Source organism: Oncorhynchus gorbuscha, linkage group LG13 (assembly GCF_021184085.1).
Source record: "Oncorhynchus gorbuscha isolate QuinsamMale2020 ecotype Even-year linkage group LG13, OgorEven_v1.0, whole genome shotgun sequence".
NCBI lineage: Eukaryota > Metazoa > Chordata > Actinopteri > Salmoniformes > Salmonidae > Oncorhynchus > Oncorhynchus gorbuscha.
The window spans coordinates 15,841,080-15,858,579 of record NC_060185.1 but is presented as its reverse complement, the minus strand read 5'-3'; the positions used below and the strand labels follow the sequence as shown (position 1 = coordinate 15,858,579).

The window sequence follows — 17,500 nt, the reverse complement described above, 5'->3', positions numbered from 1 at the left end:
CAGAGTCAGACGTGGGGAACACTGCTGTTGTAGAAAGCTTTCCTCTGTTTGTGTTTGGCAGAAAAAAATAGAGGGTATTTCATCTAATTGTGCTGTAAAGAGACTATCGATCCTCTCTGTCCTCTGCCGTGCCTGTCGGCCATCACAAGCAATACTGACTGCCCTGTGACTGTTTGTGCCCGTGTAAGTGTGTGTGTGCAGCATTAGTTGATATTGGAACAGATGTCTTTTCTCATAGATTAACATGAGAAAGGTGCCCTCTGTATTACCATACGAGACAACAGTGACACACACATGGGAAACCTGTCACTGTCACACCTGTACACACACCTGTACACACACCTGGCTCTAGGAATTACATTGATTTGATTTATTTCAGTAGACAATAAGTAATGAATATTTTATAAAGCTGTCTTTGTATTGTATTGTCTGTAGGGAATCAGCCCCCACCCTGGATGGGTGCTGTTCTAATGTCACCCCTATGTGTATGGGTGTTCCAATGTCCCCCCTCTGTGTATGGGTGTTCTAATGTCCCCCCTCTGTGTATGGGTGTTTGTTAGAGGAATTCTAAATTCCTATATGTTTTGTAGCCAAAACCAAATTCGCACTCTCTCTATTTCATTAATAAGTTGTACATTTATTAATTATGCATGAAATAGATTGAGACCAGTCTTATAAGTCAGGTAACAGCGTTTAATTCAAGAGAGTACTCCAGAAAAATACAAAGAACCTTACATTTTAAAGAGAGAACATAAAATGACGTCATCAGTTTCTCACACCCTCTCCGATCCACACAATACCGCAGTGTCTTCAGGTCTGGAGATGTCTTCTCCTCCCCTCATAAAACAAACATTCCAATCTGTCTAAAATATATACTTTTCTCCACTAATGGAACATCAAACAAATATTCTTATCTGTCTGAAAAGATATATGCCCTCCTTCTCCCTTTCCCGCAAGGTACAGACAATTAATTTGTTTTACTTACATTTTCAGTAACAGCTTAACCAAGAACCCATACATTTCATACCATAACATGATATAATTAAAATAAATGGTTCTAATTTAAATGTATACATAATTAATCATTTCCTCCAACAGTGTTCTAATGTCCCCCCTCTGTGTATGGGTGCTGGTCTAATGTCCCCCTCTGTGTATGGGTGCTGGTCTAATGTCCCCCCTCTGTGTATGGGTGCTGTTCTAATGTCCCCCATCTGTGTATGGGTGTGTTAATGTCCCCATCTGTGTATGGGTGCTGGTCTAATGTCCCCCCTCTGTGTATGGGTGTTCTAATGTCCCCCCTCTGTGAATGGGTGTTCTAATGTCCTCCATCTGTGTATGGGTGCTGTTCTAATGTCCCCCATCTGTGTATGGGTGTGTTAATGTCCCCTCTGTGTATGGGTGCTAGTCTAATGTCCTCCATCTGTGTATGGGTGCTGGTCTAATGTCCCCCCTCTGTGTATGGGTGCTGTTCTAATGTCCCCCCTCTGTGTATGGGTGTTTTAATGTCCCCTCTGTGTATGGGTGCTGTTCTAATATCCCCCCTCTGTGTATGGGTGTTCTAATGTCCCCCCTCTGTGAATGGGTGTTCTAATGTCCCCCCTCTGTGAATGGGTGTTCTAATGTCCCCTCTGTGTATGGGTGTTCTAATGCCCCCCCTCTGTATATGGGTGCTGTTCTAATGTCCCCCCTCTGTGTATGGGTGTTCTAATGCCCCCCCTCTATGTATGGGTGCTGTTCTAATGTCCCCCTCTGTGTATGGGTGTTCTAATGCCCCCCTCTATGTATGGGTGCTGTTCTAATGTCCCCCTCTGTGTATGGGTGTTCTAATGCCCCCTCTATGTATGGGTGCTATTCTAATGTTACCCCTCTGTGTTTGGGTGTTCTAATGCCCCCCTCTATGTATGGGTGCTATTCTAATGTCCCCCTCTGTGTATGGGTGTTCTAATGCCCCCTCTATGTATGGGTGCTATTCTAATGTTACCCCTCTGTGTATGGGTGTTCTAATGCCCCCCTCTATGTATGGGTGCTGTTCTAATGTCCCCCTCTGTGTATGGGTGTTCTAATGTCCCCCTCTGTGTATGGGTGCTGTTCTAATGTCCCCCTCTGTGTATGGGTGTTCTAATGTCCCCCTCTGTGTATGGGTTCTGTTCTAATGTCCCCCTCTGTGTATGGGTGCTGTTCTAATGTCCCCCTCTGTGTATGGGTGTTCTAATGTCCCCCTCTGTGTATGGGTGTTCTAATGTCCCCCCTCTGTGTATGGGTGCTGTTCTAATGTCCCCCCTCTGTGTATGGGTGTTCTAATGTCCCCCCTCTGTGTATGGGTTCTGTTCTAATGTCCCCCCTCTGTGTATGGGTGCTGTTCTAATGTCCCCCTCTGTGTATGGGTGTTCTAATGTCCCCCTCTGTGTATGGGTGTTCTAATGTCCCCCTCTGTGTATGGGTGCTGTTCTAATGTCCCCCTCTGTGTATGGGTGTTCTAATGTCCCCCCTCTGTGTATGGGTGTTCTAATGTCCCCCCTCTGTGTATGGGTGTTCTAACATCCACCCTCTGTGTATGGGTGTTCTAACGTCCCCCCTCTGTGTATGGGTGTTCTAATGTCCCCCCTCTGTGTATGGGTGTTCATTGTCCCCCCTCTGTGTATGGGTGTTCTAATGTCCCCCCTCTGTGTATGGGTGTTCTAATGTCCCCCCTCTGTGTATGGGTGCTGTTCTAATGTCCCCCCTCTGTGTATGGGTGTTCTAATGTCCCCCCTCTGTGTATGGGTTCTGTTCTAATGTCCCCCCTCTGTGTATGGGTGCTGTTCTAATGTCCCCCCTCTGTGTATGGGTGTTCTAATGTCCCCCCTCTGTGTATGGGTGTTCTAATGTCCCCCCTTTGTGTATGGGTGCTGTTCTAATGTCCCCCCTCTGTGTATGGGTGTTCTAATGTCCCCCCTCTGTGTATGGGTGTTCTAACGTCCCCCCTCTGTGTATGGGTGTTCTAATGTCCCCCCTCTGTGTATGGGTGTTCATTGTCCCCCCTCTGTGTATGGGTGCTGTTCTAATGTCCCCCCTCTGTGTATGGGTGTTCTAATGTCCCCCCTCTGTGTATGGGTGTTCTAATGTCCCCCCTCTGTGTATGGGTGCTGTTCTAATGTCCCCCCTCTGTGTATGGGTGTTCTAATGTCCCCCCTCTGTGTATGGGTGCTGTTCTAATGTCCCCCCTCTGTGTATGGGTGTTCTAATGTCCCCTCTGTGTATGGGTGTTCTAATGTCCCCCCTCTGTGTATGGGTGTTCTAATGTCCCCCCTCTGTGTATGGGTGTTCTAATGTCCCCCCTCTGTGTATGGGTGTTGTAATGTCCCCCCTCTGTGTATGGGTGTTCTAATGTCCCCCCTCTGTGTATGGGTGTTGTAATGTCCCCCCTCTGCGTATGGGTGTTCTAATGCCCCCCCTCTGTGTATGGGTGTTTGTTAGAGGAATTCTAAATTCCTATATGTTTTGTAGCCAAAACCAAATTCGCACTCTCTCTATTTCATTAATAAGTTGTACATTTATTAATTATGCATGAAATAGATTGAGACCAGTCTTATAAGTCAGGTAACAGCGTTTAATTCAAGAGAGTACGTCATCAGTTTCTCACACCCTCTCCGATCCACACAATACCGCAGTGTCTTCAGGTCTGGAGATGTCTTCTACTCCCCTCATAAAACAAACATTCTTATCTGTCTGAAAAGATATATGCCCTCCTTCTCCCTTTCCCGCAAGGTACAGACAATTAATTTGTTTTACTTACATTTTCAGTAACAGCTTAACCAAGAACCCATACATTTCATACCATAACATGATATAATTCAAATAAATGGTTCTAATTTAAATGTATACATAATTAATCATTTCCTCCAACAGTGTTCTAATGTCCCCCCTCTGTGTATGGGTGCTGGTCTAATGTATGGGTGCTGTTCTAATGTCCCCCTCTGTGTATGGGTGCTGGGTGTCCCCCCTCTGTGTATGGGTGCTGTTCTAATGTCCCCCCTCTGTGTATGGGTGCTAGTCTAATGTCCCCCCTCTGTGTATGGGTGCTGGTCTAATGTCCCCCCTCTGTGTATGGGTGCTGGTCTAATGTCCCCCCTCTGTGTATGGGTGCTGTTCTAATGTCCCCCATCTGTGTATGGGTGCTGGTCTAATGTCCCCCATCTGTGTATGGGTGTTTTAATGTCCCCTCTGTGTATAGGTGCTGTTCTAATATCCCCCCTCTGTGTATGGGTGTTCTAATGTCCTCCATCTGTGTATGGGTGCTGTTCTAATGTCCCCCATCTGTGTATGGGTGTGTTAATGTCCCCTCTGTGTATGGGTGCTGTTCTAATATCCCCCCTCTGTGTATGGGTGTTCTAATGTCCCCCCTCTGTGAATGGGTGTTCTAATGTCCTCCATCTGTGTATGGGTGCTGTTCTAATGTCCCCCATCTGTGTATGGGTGTGTTAATGTCCCCTCTGTGTATGGGTGCTGTTCTAATATCCCCCCTCTGTGTATGGGTGTTCTAATGTCCCCCCTCTGTGAATGGGTGTTCTAATGTCCCCCCTCTGTGAATGGGTGTTCTAATGTCCCCCCTCTGTGTATGGGTGCTGGTCTAATGTCCCCCATCTGTGTATGGGTGCTGGTCTAATGTCCCCCCTCTGTGTATGGGTGTTCTAATGTCCTCCATCTGTGTATGGGTGCTGTTCTAATGTCCCCCCTCTGTGTATGGGTGTTTTAATGTCCCCTCTGTGTATGGGTGCTGTTCTAATATCCCCCCTCTGTGTATGGGTGTTCTAATGTCCCCCCTCTGTGAATGGGTGTTCTAATGTCCCCCCTCTGTGAATGGGTGTTCTAATGTCCCCCCTCTGTGAATGGGTGTTCTAATGTCCCCTCTGTGTATGGGTGTTCTAATGCCCCCCTCTGTATATGGGTGCTATTCTAATGTCCCCCTCTGTGTATGGGTGTTCTAATGCCCCCCTCTATGTATGGGTGCTGTTCTAATGTCCCCCTCTGTGTATGGGTGTTCTAATGCCCCCCTCTATGTATGGGTGCTGTTCTAATGTCCCCCTCTGTGTATGGGTGTTCTAATGCCCCCCTCTATGTATGGGTGCTATTCTAATGTTACCCCTCTGTGTTTGGGTGTTCTAATGCCCCCCTCTATGTATGGGTGCTATTCTAATGTCCCCCTCTGTGTATGGGTGTTCTAATGCCCCCCCCTCTATGTATGGGTGCTATTCTAATGTTACCCCTCTGTGTATGGGTGTTCTAATGCCCCCTCTATGTATGGGTGCTGTTCTAATGTCCCCCTCTGTGTATAGGTGTTCTAACATCCCCCTCTGTGTATGGGTGTTCTAACATCTCCCCTCAGTGTATGGGTGTTCTAATGTCCCCCTCTGTGTATGGGTGTTCATTGTCCCCCCTCTGTGTATGGGTGTTCTAATGTCCCCCCTCTGTGTATGGGTGCTGTTCTAATGTCCCCCCTCTGTGTATGGGTGTTCTAATGTCCCCCCTCTGTGTATAGGTGTTCTAACATCCCCTCTCTGTGCATGGGTGTTCTAACGTCCCCCCTCTGTGTATGGGTGTTCTAATGTCCCCCCTCTGTGTATGGGTGTTCTAATGTCCCCCCTCTGTGTATGGGTGTTCTAATGTCCCCCCTCTGTGTATGGGTGTTCTAATATCCCCCCTCTGTGTTTGGGTGTTCTAATGTCCCCCCTCTGTGTATAGGTGTTCTAACATCCCCTCTCTGTGCATGGGTGTTCTAATGTCACCCCTCTGTGTTTCTCAGGGATATGGTGGGTCAGTTGAAGAGGTGTGTGTGTGCCGGTCTACCTCCCTCAGAGATGCATGAGAAATACAGGAGCAGCCTTGCAGCACCCCTCCCATCCCACAGACGAGGTCTGTCTCTCTTTCTGTGTGTCTGTGTGTCTGTGTGCTTACGTTTGTGCGTGTAAGCTTTCACACTGTCAAGCAGTGAGGCTTATTGGGGATGAGCAGAGAAGGAGGGTGTGGAGGTGTCAGAGGAGGGTGTGGAGGTGTCAGAGGAGGGTGTGGAGGTGTCAGAGGAGGGTGTGGAGGTGTCAGAGGAGGGTGTGGAGGTGTCAGAGGAAGAGGTGGGTGTGGAGGTGTCAGAGGAGGAGGAGGGTGTGGAGTTGTCAGAGGAAGAGGAGGGTGTGGAGGTGTCAGAGGAGGAGGGTGTGGAGGTGTCAGAGGAAGAGGAGGGTGTGGAGGTATCAGAGGAAGAGGAGGGTGTGGAGGTGTCAGAGGGGGAGGAGGGTGTGGAGGTATCAGAGGAGGAGGAGGGTGTGGAGGTGTCAGAGGAAGAGGAGGGTGTGGAGGTGTCAGAGGAGGAGGAGGGTGTGGAGGTGTCAGAGGAAGAGGAAGAGGAGGGTGTGGAGGTATCAGAGGAGGAGGAGGGTGTGGAGGTGTCAGAGGAAGAGGAGGGTGTGGAGGTGTCAGAGGAGGAGGAGGGTGTGGAGGTGTCAGAGGAAGAGGAGGGTGTGGAGGTGTCAGAGGAAGAGGAAGAGGAGGGTGTGGAGGTATCAGAGGAGGAGGAGGGTGTGGAGGTGTCAGAGGAAGAGGAGGGTGTGGAGGTGTCAGAGGAGGAGGAGGAGGTGTCAGAGGAAGAGGAAGGTGTGGAGGTGTCAGAGGAGGAGGAGGGTGTGGAGGTGTCAGAGGAAGAGGAAGGTGTGGAGGTGTCAGAGGAGGAGGAGGGTGTGGAGGTGTCAGAGGAAGAGGAAGGTGTGGAGGTGTCAGAGGAGGAGGAGGGTGTGGAGGTGTCAGAGGAAGAGGAAGGTGTGGAGGTGTCAGAGGAAGAGGAAGGTGTGGAGGTGTCAGAGGAAGAGGAGGGTGTGGAGGTGTCAGAGGAGGAGGAGGGTGTGGAGGTGTCAGAGGAAGAAAGGATGAAGAGAAAATAGGGAACAAGAGATTATTACGGATGGAGCTGTGAAACAACATGGGAGCAAGAGAGAGGGAATGTTCGAGAGAGAGAGGGTGGGGGGGATAAGGAGAGGGAGATGAAAATGGACCAGCAGAGAGAGGGAGGCTCAAATGAAACAACAGAATCTAATGTTACATTAGATCTCACTCTCTCTCTCTCTCTCTCGCTCTCTCTCTCTCGCTCTCTCTCTCTCTCACTCTCTCTCTCGCTCTCTCTCTCTCTCACTCTCTCTCTCGCTCTCTCTCTCTCGCTCTCTCTCTCTCTCTCTCGCTCTCTCTCGCTCTCTCTCTCGCTCTCTCTCTCTCTCTCTCTCTCGCTCTCTCTCTCTCGCTCTCTCGCTCTCTCTCTCTCACTCTCTCTCTCTCGCTCTCTCTCTCGCTCTCTCTCACTCTCTCTCGCGCTCTCTCTCTCGCTCTCTCTCGCTCTCTTTCTCTCTCTCTCTCTCTCTCTCTCTCTCTCTCTCTCTCTCTCTCTCTCTCTCTCTCTCTCTCTCTCTCTCTCTCTCTCTCTCTCTCTCTCTCTCTCTCTCTCTCTCTCTCTCTCTCTCTCTCTCTCTCTCACTCTCTCTCTCGCTCTCTCTCTCTCTCTTTCTCTCTCTCTCTTCTCTCGCGCTCTCTCGCTCTCTCTCTCAGCTGTGGTAATTCCTCTCCTGGACCAGGAACAAGGAGTTGTCATCTCAGTCTTACTGGTGAGTGCCACACACAAACCCAGACCGACATATTGTGGCGGAGCTGGTCTGAAGATCTAAAGCATTTCAATCATCGGCCAATTTCTACTCATTCCTCTTCTCACTATCAATATATCGTTTTCTCTTTCCCCCCATATCTTTCTCTCTGAGGGCTTCAGTAGTCATTGTATTGGCCTCTAGGGGTCTCTGCTCTACTCCACTGTCACAAATCCCCCTAGGGGTCAGAGGTTAGGGTTCAGCAGGCTGCATTCCCAGCGGTTCCAGGTCACACACAAATGTACGCGCACACTAACACACACACACACACACACACACACACACACACACACACACACACACACACACACACACACACACACACACACACACACACACACACACACACACACACACACACACACACACACACACACACACAGCGCCAGAGTCCCAGGTCTGTGTGTGTTTGTCATTGGGATGTGGGTCAGTGGCTGACATGAGGACTATGTGACAGACAAACACATTATGGACCTGAAACACTATTCACTTGTATATACACTATATCTACCTACGTCACACATTATACACTCTATACCACTGTGTGTGTTGCGATCCACGTCACCGGCTCTCTAGCCATCGCCGCTCCATTTTTCGTACATCCATTTGTCTGGTCTTGTTTCCATACACATCTGCTTTTCATATATCCATTTGTCTGGTCTTGTTTCCATACACATCTGCTTTTCATATATCCATTTGTCTGGTCTTGTTTCCATACACATCTGCTTTTCATATATCCATTTGTCTGGTCTTGTTTCCATACACATCTGCTTTTCATATATCCATTTGTCTGGTCTTGTTTCCATACACATCTGCTTTTCATATATCCATTTGTCTGGTCTTGTTTCCATACATTTGTCTGGTCTTGTTTCCATACACATCTGCTTTTCATATATCCATTTGTCTGGTCTTGTTTCCATACACATCTGCTTTTCATATATCCATTTGTCTGGTCTTGTTTCCATACACATCTGCTTTTCATATATCCATTTGTCTGGTCTTGTATCCATACACATCTGCTTTTCATATATCCATTTGTCTGGTCTTGTTTCCATACACATCTGCTTTTCATATATCCATTTGTCTGGTCTTGTATCCATACACATCTGCTTTTCATATATCCATTTGTCTGGTCTTGTATCCATACACACCTGCTTTTCATATATCCATTTGTCTGGTCTTGTTTCCATACACATCTGCTTTTCATATATCCATTTGTCTGGTCTTGTATCCATACACATCTGCTTTTCATATATCCATTTGTCTGGTCTTGTATCCATACACACCTGCTTTTCATATATCCATTTGTCTGGTCTTGTTTCCATACACATCTGCTTTTCATATATCCATTTGTCTGGTCTTGTATCCATACACACCTGCTTTTCATATATCCATTTGTCTGGTCTTGTATCCATACACACCTGCTTTTCATATATCCATTTGTCTGGTCTTGTATCCATACACACCTGCTTTTCATATATCCATTTGTCTGGTCTTGTTTCCATACACATCTGCTTTTCATATATCCATTTGTCTGGTCTTGTTTCCATACACATCTGCTTTTCATATATCCATTTGTCTGGTCTTGTTTCCATACACATCTGCTTTTCATATATCCATTTGTCTGGTCTTGTTTCCATACACATCTGCTTTTCATATATCCATTTGTCTGGTCTTGTTTCCATACACACCTGCTTTTCATATATCCATTTGTCTGGTCTTGTTTCCACACACACCTGTTTTTCATTTCCCCAATGGAGCTACTTGTATTTAACCCTCTGTTTCCCATCATGTGTTGTGTGTAGTTGTTTTCATGTTAGGTGGTGTTCGTTTCTACGCTCTACTCTTATGGTCCCTTTTTGGAGCGCGTTTGGTTCATGTTGTGCTCTCGTTTTTTGGAACTATAATAAAAATAATCTGCTGTCCTGCACCTGACTTCGCCTTCAATACACCATTGACTGTGTGTGTGTGTGTGTGTGTGTGTGTGTGTGTGTGTGTGTGTGTGTGTGTGTGTGTGTGTGTGTGTGTGTGTGTGTGTGTGTGTGTGTGTGTGTGTGTGTGTGTGTGTGTGTGTGTGTGTGTGTGTGTGTGTGTGTGTGTGTGTGGCCGAGGAGCTCACCTTTAAGTGGTAGTTCATCTTTAAACAGCTAAAAGTCTGGTGGATACACACAGATGTGTCACGTGTCTCTAACAGGCAATGCTCTGCTCTGTCATAGGTGGGCTGTAAACCGCTGAGTGATCAAGACGAACAACACCTCAACACTCTGGAGAAACATGTAAGAAACACACCCAAAGAATAATACCCACAGAGACACCCAAAGAATAATACCCACAGAGACACCCACAGAATAATACCCACAGAGACACCCACAGAATAATACCCACAGAGACACCCACAGAATAATACCCACAGAGACACCCACAGAATAATACCCACAGAGACACCCACAGAATAATACCCACAGAGACACCCACAGAATAATACCCACAGAGACACCCACAGAATAATACCCACAGAGACACCCACAGAATAATACCCGCAGAGACACCCACAGAATAATACCCACAGAGACACCCACAGAATAATACCCACAGAGACCCCCACAGAATAATACCCACAGAGACACCCACAGAATAATACCCACAGAGACACCCACAGGATAATACCTGCAGAGACACCCACAGAATAAAACCTGCAGAGACACCCACAGAATAATACCCACAGAGACACCCACAGAATAATACCCACAGAGACACCCACAGAGACACACCCACAGAGACACACCCACAGAGACACACCCACAGAGACACACCCACAGAGACACACCCACAGAGACATCCACACAGAGACATACCCACAGAGACACACCCACAGAGACACACCTACAGAGACATCCACACAGAGACATCCACACAGAGACACACCCACAGAGACACACCCACAGAGACATCCACAGAGAGACACACCCACAGAGACACACCCACAGAGACACACCCACAGAGACACACCCACAGAGACACACCCACAGAGACACACCCACAGAGACACACCCACAGAGATATCCACACAGAGACATCCACACAGAGACACACCCACAGAGACACACACACGGTCTATGAAGCAGTGTGGTTAGTTCAGAGACAGTAAGTCTATTCGTGTACTGTAAAGCCACTGACAGAGTTTCCCATTGACTTGGTCTGTTTTATTGGTCTGTTTTATTGGTCTGTTTTATTGGTTTGTTTTATTGGTCTGTTTTATTGGTCTGTTTTATTGGTCTGTTTTATTGGTCTGTTTTATTGGTCTGTTTTATTGGTTTGTTTTATTGGTTTGTTTTATTGGTCTGTTTTATTGGTTTGTTTTATTGGTCTGTTTTATTGGTCTGTTTTATTGGTCTGTTTTATTGGTCTGTTTTATAACTGTGTAGTAATAGGATGGATTTTAGGGCTCCAGTCCCCTGACGCGCATCTGTCTGTCTGTCTGTCTGTCTGTCTGTCTGTGTGTGTGTGTGTGTGTGTGTGTGTGTGTGTGTGTGTGTGTGTGTGTGTGTGTGTGTGTGTGTGTGTGTGTGTGTGTGTGTGTGTGTGTGTGTGTGTGTGTGTGTGTGTGTGTGTGTGTGTGTGTGTGTGTGTGTGTGTGTGTGTGTGTGTGTGCGTGTGTGCTCGTGTGCGTGTGTGCTCGTGTGCGTGTGTAGGCAGCTGTAGCGTGTAGGAGGGTACGAACCCTGCAGTCGGCCAATCAGAAGTCTCTCGTCAGCCTGTCACCGATCCAGCCCCACAATGCACTGCTCCGGCCCGACCCCACAGACTACTGTGACCTGGACCGCAAGATTCTACAGCTGTGTGGTACATACACACACACACACACACACACACACACACACACACACACACACACGCTTCTCTCTTGGGTCATATAACAGTAATGCAGAAGAACGGTATGAATACAAGTCTATGAATTTAGATTGGATGCATCTGTCAAAAGAGGGATGAATCTGTGAATCACAACAGGAGTGTGAAAACAGGGTAAATACTGTCTTTTCCAGCTTTGATAAAACGCTGCCTAGAAACTCATGCATAATAAAACTGACTAGCTGTTGCCAAAGATTACTGCTATATATATATATATATATATATATATATATATATATATATATATATATATATATATATATACATATACACACAGTGGGGCAAAAAGTATTTAGTCAGCCACCAATTGTGCAAGTTCTCCCACACACCAAAAGATGAGAGGCCTGTAATTTTCATCATAGGTACACTTCAACTCTGACAGACAAAATTATGGAACAAAATCCAGAAAATCACATTGATTTTTCCATATATACATATATATATACAGTGGGGAGAACAAGTATTTGATACACTGCCTATTTTGCAGGTTTTCCTACTTACAAAGCATGTAGAGGTCTGTAATTTTTATCATAGGTACACTTCTAAAACAAAAATCCAGAAAATCACATTATATGATTTGTAAGTAATTAATTTGCATTTTATTGCAGGACAAAAGTATTTGATCACCTACCAACCAGTAAGAATTCCGGCTCTCACAGACCTGTTAGTTTTTCTTTAAGAAGCCCTCCTGTTCTCCACTCATTACCTGTATTAACTGCACCTGTTTGAACTCGTTACCTGTATAAAAGACACCTGTCCACACACTCAATCAAACAGACTCCAACCTCTCCACAATACCAGGGAGCACAAGGCTGGGATGGGCTACAGGACAATAGGTGAGCAGCTTAGTGAGAAGGCAACAACTGTTGGCGCAGTTATTAGAAAATGGAAGAAGTTCAAGATGACGGTCAATCACCCTCAGTCTGGGGCTCTTTGCAAGATCTCACCTCGTGGGGCATCAATGATCATGAGGAAGGTGAGGGATCAGCCCAGAATGACACGGCAGGACCTGGTCAATGACCTGAAGAGAGCTGGGACCACAGTCTCAAAGATTAAAATCCTGCAGCACACGCAAGTTCCCCCTGCTCAAGCCAGCGCATGTCCAGGCCCGTCTGAAGTTTGCCAATGACCATCTGGATGATCCAGAGGAGGAATGGGAGAAGGTCATGTGGTCTGATGAGACAAAAATAGTGCTTTTTGGTCTAAACTCCACTCGCCGTGTTTGGAGGAAGAAGAAGGATGAGTACAACCCCAAGAACACCCCAATCGTGAAGCATGGAGGTGGAAACATCATTCTTTGGGGATGCTTTTCTGCAAAGGGGACAGGACGACTGCACTGTATTGAGGGGAGGATGGATGGGGCCATGATTCGCAAGATCTTGGCCAACAACCTCCTTCCCTCAGTAAGAGCATTGAAGATGGGTCATGGGTGGGTCTTCCAGCATTACAACGACCCGAAACACACAGCCAAGGCAACTAAAGAGGCTCCGTAAGAAGCATCTCAAGATCCTGGAGTGGCCTAGCCAGTCTCCAGACCTGAACCCAATAGAAAATTTTGGAGGGAGCTGAAAGTCCATATTGCCCAGCGACAGCCCCGAAACCTGAAGGATCTGGAGAAGGTCTGTATGGAGGAGTGGGCCAAAATCCCTGCTGCAGTGTGTGCAAACCTGGTCAAAAACTACAGGAAACTTATGATCTCTGTAATTGCAAACAAAGGTGTTTGTACCAAATATTAAGTTCTGCTTTTCTGATGTATCAAATACTTATGCCATGCAATAAAATGCAAATTAATTACTTAAAAATCATACAATGTGATTTTCTCACAGTTGAAGTGTACCTATGATAAAAGTTACAGACCTCTACATGCTTTGTAAGTAGGAAAACCTGCAAAATCGGCAGTGTATCAAATACTTGTTCTCCCCACTGTATTTACATACAGTTAATGTCGGAAGTTTACATACACTTAGGTTGGAGTCATTAAAACTTGTTTTTCAACCACTACAAATTTTGGTAAGTCGGTTAGGACATCTACTTTGTGCATGACACAAGTAATTTTTCCAACAATTGTTTACAGACAGATTATTTCACTTATAATTCACTTCATCCCAATTCAAGTGGGTCAGACGTTTACATACACTGACTTGACTGTGCCTTTAAACAGCTTGGAAAATTGCAGAAAATTATGTCATGGCTTTAGAAGCTTCTGATAGGCTGATAGGCATAATTTGAATCAATTGGAGGTGTACCTGTGGATGTATTTCAAGGCCTACCTTCAAACTCAGTGCCTCTTTGCTTGACATCATAGGAAAATCAAAAGAAATCAGCCAAAAAATGTGTAGACCTCCATAAGTCTGGTTCATCCTTGGGAGCAATTTCCAAATGCCTGAAGGTACCAGGTTCATCTGTACAAACAATAGTACGCAAGTATAAAAACCATGGGACCACGCAGCCGTCACACCGCTCAGGAGATGAACCTAGAGATGAACATATTTTGGTGTGAAAAGTGCAAATCAATCCCAGAACAACAGCAAAGGACCTTGTGAAGATGCCTCTGGTCTGATGAGGACCAGAGGACATTTGGCCATAATGACCATCGTTATGTTTGGAGGAAAAAGAGGGAGGCTTGCAAGCCGAAAAACACCATTCCAAGCGTGAAGCACTGGGGTGGCAGCATCATGTTGTTGGGGTGCTTTATTGCAGGAGGGACTGGTGCACTTCACAAAATAGATGGCATCAAGAGGAGGAAAATTATGTGGATATATTGAAGCAACATCTCAAGACATCGGTCAGGAAGTTAAAGCTTGGTCGCAAATGGGTCCTTCAAATGGACAATGACCCCAAGCATGCTTCGAAAGTTGTGGAAAAATGGCTTAAGGACAACAAAGTCAAATCAAATCAAATCAAATCAAATTTATTTATATAGCCCTTCGTACATCAGCTGATATCTCAAAGTGCTGTACAGAAACCCAGCCTAAAACCCCAAACAGCAAACAATGCAGGTGTAAAAGCACGGTGGCTAGGAAAAACTCCCTAGAAAGGCCAAAACCTAGGAAGAAACCTAGAGAGGAACCGGGCTATGTGGGGTGGCCAGTCCTCTTCTGGCTGTGCCGGGTAGAGATTATAACAGAACATGACCAAGATGTTCAAATGTTCATAAATGACCAGCATGGTCAAATAATAATAAGGCAGAACAGTTGAAACTGGAGCAGCAGCACAGTCAGGTGGACTGGGGACAGCAAGGAGCCATCATGTCAGGTAGTCCTGGGGCACGGTCCTAGGGCTCAGGTCCTCAGAGAGAGAGAAAGAAAGAGAGAATTAGAGAGAGCATATGTGGGGTGGCCAGTCCTCTTCTGGCTGTGCCGGGTGGAGATTATAACAGAACGTGGCCAAGATGTTCAAATGTTCATAAATGACCAGCATGGTTGAATAATAGTAAGGCAGAACAGTTGAAACTGGAGCAGGAGCATGGCCGGGTGGACTGGGGACAGCAAGGAGTCCTCATGTCAGGTAGTCCTGGGACATGGTCCTAGGGCCCAGGCCAGTTGAAACTGGAGCAGCAGCATGGCCAGGTGGACTGGGGACAGCAAGGAGTCATCATGTCAGGTAGTCCTGGGGCATGGTCCTAGGGCTCAGGTCCTCCGAGAGAGAGAAAGAAAGAGAGAAGGAGAGAATTAGAGAACGCACACTTAGATTCACACAGGACACCTGAATAGGACAGGAGAAGTACTCCAGATAAACAAACTGACCCTTGCCCCCCGACACATAAACTACTGCAGCATAAATACTGGAGGCTGAGACAGGAGGGGTCAGGAGACACTGTGGCCCCATCCGAGGACACCCCCGGACAGGGCCAAACAGGAAGGATATAACCCCACCCACTTTGCCAAAGCACAGCCCCCACACCACGGTATTGGAGTGGCCATCACAAAGCCCTGACCTCAAACCCATAGAAAATTTGTGGGCAGAACTGAAAAAGCGTGTGCGAGCAAGGAGGCCTACAAACCTGACTCAGTTACACCAGCTCTGTCAGGAGGAATGGGCCAAGATTCACCCAATTTATTGTGGGAAGCTGGTGGAAGACAACCCGAAATGTTTGACCCAAGTTAAACAATTTAAAGGCAATGCTACCAAATACTAATTGTGTATATGTAAACTTCTGACCCACTGGGATATGTGATGAAATAAATAAATGCTGAAATAAATCATTCTCTCTACTATTATTCTGACATGTCACATTCTTAAAACAAAGTGGTGATCCTAACTGACCTAAGACATGGAATTTGCGGTGGAGCGCACAGTGTAATTTACAAGGATTAAATGTCATTCATTGTGAAAACTTAGTTTAAATGTATTTGGCTAAGGTGTTTGTAAACTTCCGACTTCAACTGTATATACTGTATATATACACACACAGACACACACACACCCTCTATTGCTCTCTTTTCCTTCTTCCCTCATTCCACTTCTCCTCTGTATAATTATGTCTCTCCATCAGTGGTCAGGACCACACAGCATCATCCTCTCCTTCTCTTCTCTGTCTTGGATTCTAACCCTCTGTCTCTTCTGTCCAACGCTAACCCTCCCTGGTTTCTTCTCTGTCCCACTTCATTCATTCTTTCCTTTCTTCCTTGCTTTATTACACATTTCCTCTCATCATTCTTCATTTTTTTTTTATCTGTAACCCCCCTCTGTCTCTCTCTGTCTCTCTGACTCTCTCTCGCCTTCTGTCTCTCTCTTTCTCTCTGACTCTCTCTCACCTTCTGTCTCTCTCTCTCTGACTCTCTCTCACCTTCTGTCTCTCTCTCTCTCTCTGACTCTCTCTCGCCTTCTGTCTCTCTCTGACTCACTCTCGCCTTCTGTCTCACTCTCTGCCTCTCTCTCTGTCTCTCTCCGACTCTGTCTTGCCTTCTGTCTCTCTCTCTTTCTCTGACTCTCTCTGTCTCTCCCTCTGTCTCTCTCTCTGACTCTCTCTCACCTTCTGTCTCTCTTTCTGTCTCTCTCTGACTCTCTCTCTATCTCTCTCTCTCTGTCTCTCTCTTACTCTCACCTTCTGTCTCTCTCTCTGTCTCTCTCTGACTCTCTCTCTCTCTCTCTCTGTCTCTCTCTGACTCTCTCTGTCTCTCTCTCTGTCTCTCTCTCTCTGACTCTCTCTCTCTCTCTCTGTCTCTCTCTGTCTCTCTCTCTCTCTCAGGTGAGCTGTATGACCTTGATGCAACTACTCTTCAGCTCAAAGTAATCAATTATGTAAGTACTGTAGATGTCATACCTATCCCTGTACACATGTAGTCACACACACTATCCTTTCGTCTTCCAATCTATTCCAAACATATACAATTTTGTCGACTATTTGGTTTTTACAAATAACCATTAAACTCAAATTAAATAAAGTAATAGTTTTGGCTTGTGCTTTTGAACATACTCAGATACTCAGATATTTAGAGAAATTGTCAATGTCCGAATACCCGTTGTTGCGTTCTAAATTGTAGACATTTGAGTATGTGAAAAAATAAAGTTTTAGGTGAATTTTCAAAAATTGAGTATGCTATAATAAATGCCAGGATGTCATACTCATTTTGAATGAGTAGTGGGCAACACAATGGAATGAGTTGCCCACTATTGAGGAAGAGAAGTGTATTTCCAGACACACGTTTGTCTGACATCAGCTGAGGGGAAACACGCTGTTCCAAAATTAACAAATGACGGGAATCAACGCAAATATGAAACTTTTATTTAACCAGGAAAAGACCCTTGAGGTTAGAAACCAATCTTTGGAGGGAGGCCTGGCAAGAGGTCAGCAGGAAATAGTCCGCGTGTACACACAACACAAGCACACAATACATTAAAAACAATCACAGTTACACATTAGATGAGTCATTATCAGTAGGCTGAGACTAGTATGCTGTTATTAATTGCTTAGTGCAGTACACTCTAAA

The 17,500-nt window shown here is 46.0% G+C and overlaps 1 protein-coding gene across 1 annotated transcript in view; it reads left to right on the top strand.

The window, feature by feature from the left end:
• The window catches only part of LOC123992543 (cGMP-dependent 3',5'-cyclic phosphodiesterase-like), a 333,233-nt gene that overhangs the window by 280,531 nt on the left and 35,202 nt on the right, over positions 1–17,500 (top strand). Inside the window, exons 5-9 of the mRNA XM_046293752.1 lie at positions 5,783–5,892; positions 7,567–7,622; positions 9,875–9,934; positions 11,351–11,501; positions 16,759–16,811. Of these exons, the coding sequence (XP_046149708.1) occupies positions 5,783–5,892; positions 7,567–7,622; positions 9,875–9,934; positions 11,351–11,501; positions 16,759–16,811 (430 nt within the window). The remainder of the gene's footprint in view (positions 1–5,782; positions 5,893–7,566; positions 7,623–9,874; positions 9,935–11,350; positions 11,502–16,758; positions 16,812–17,500) is intronic.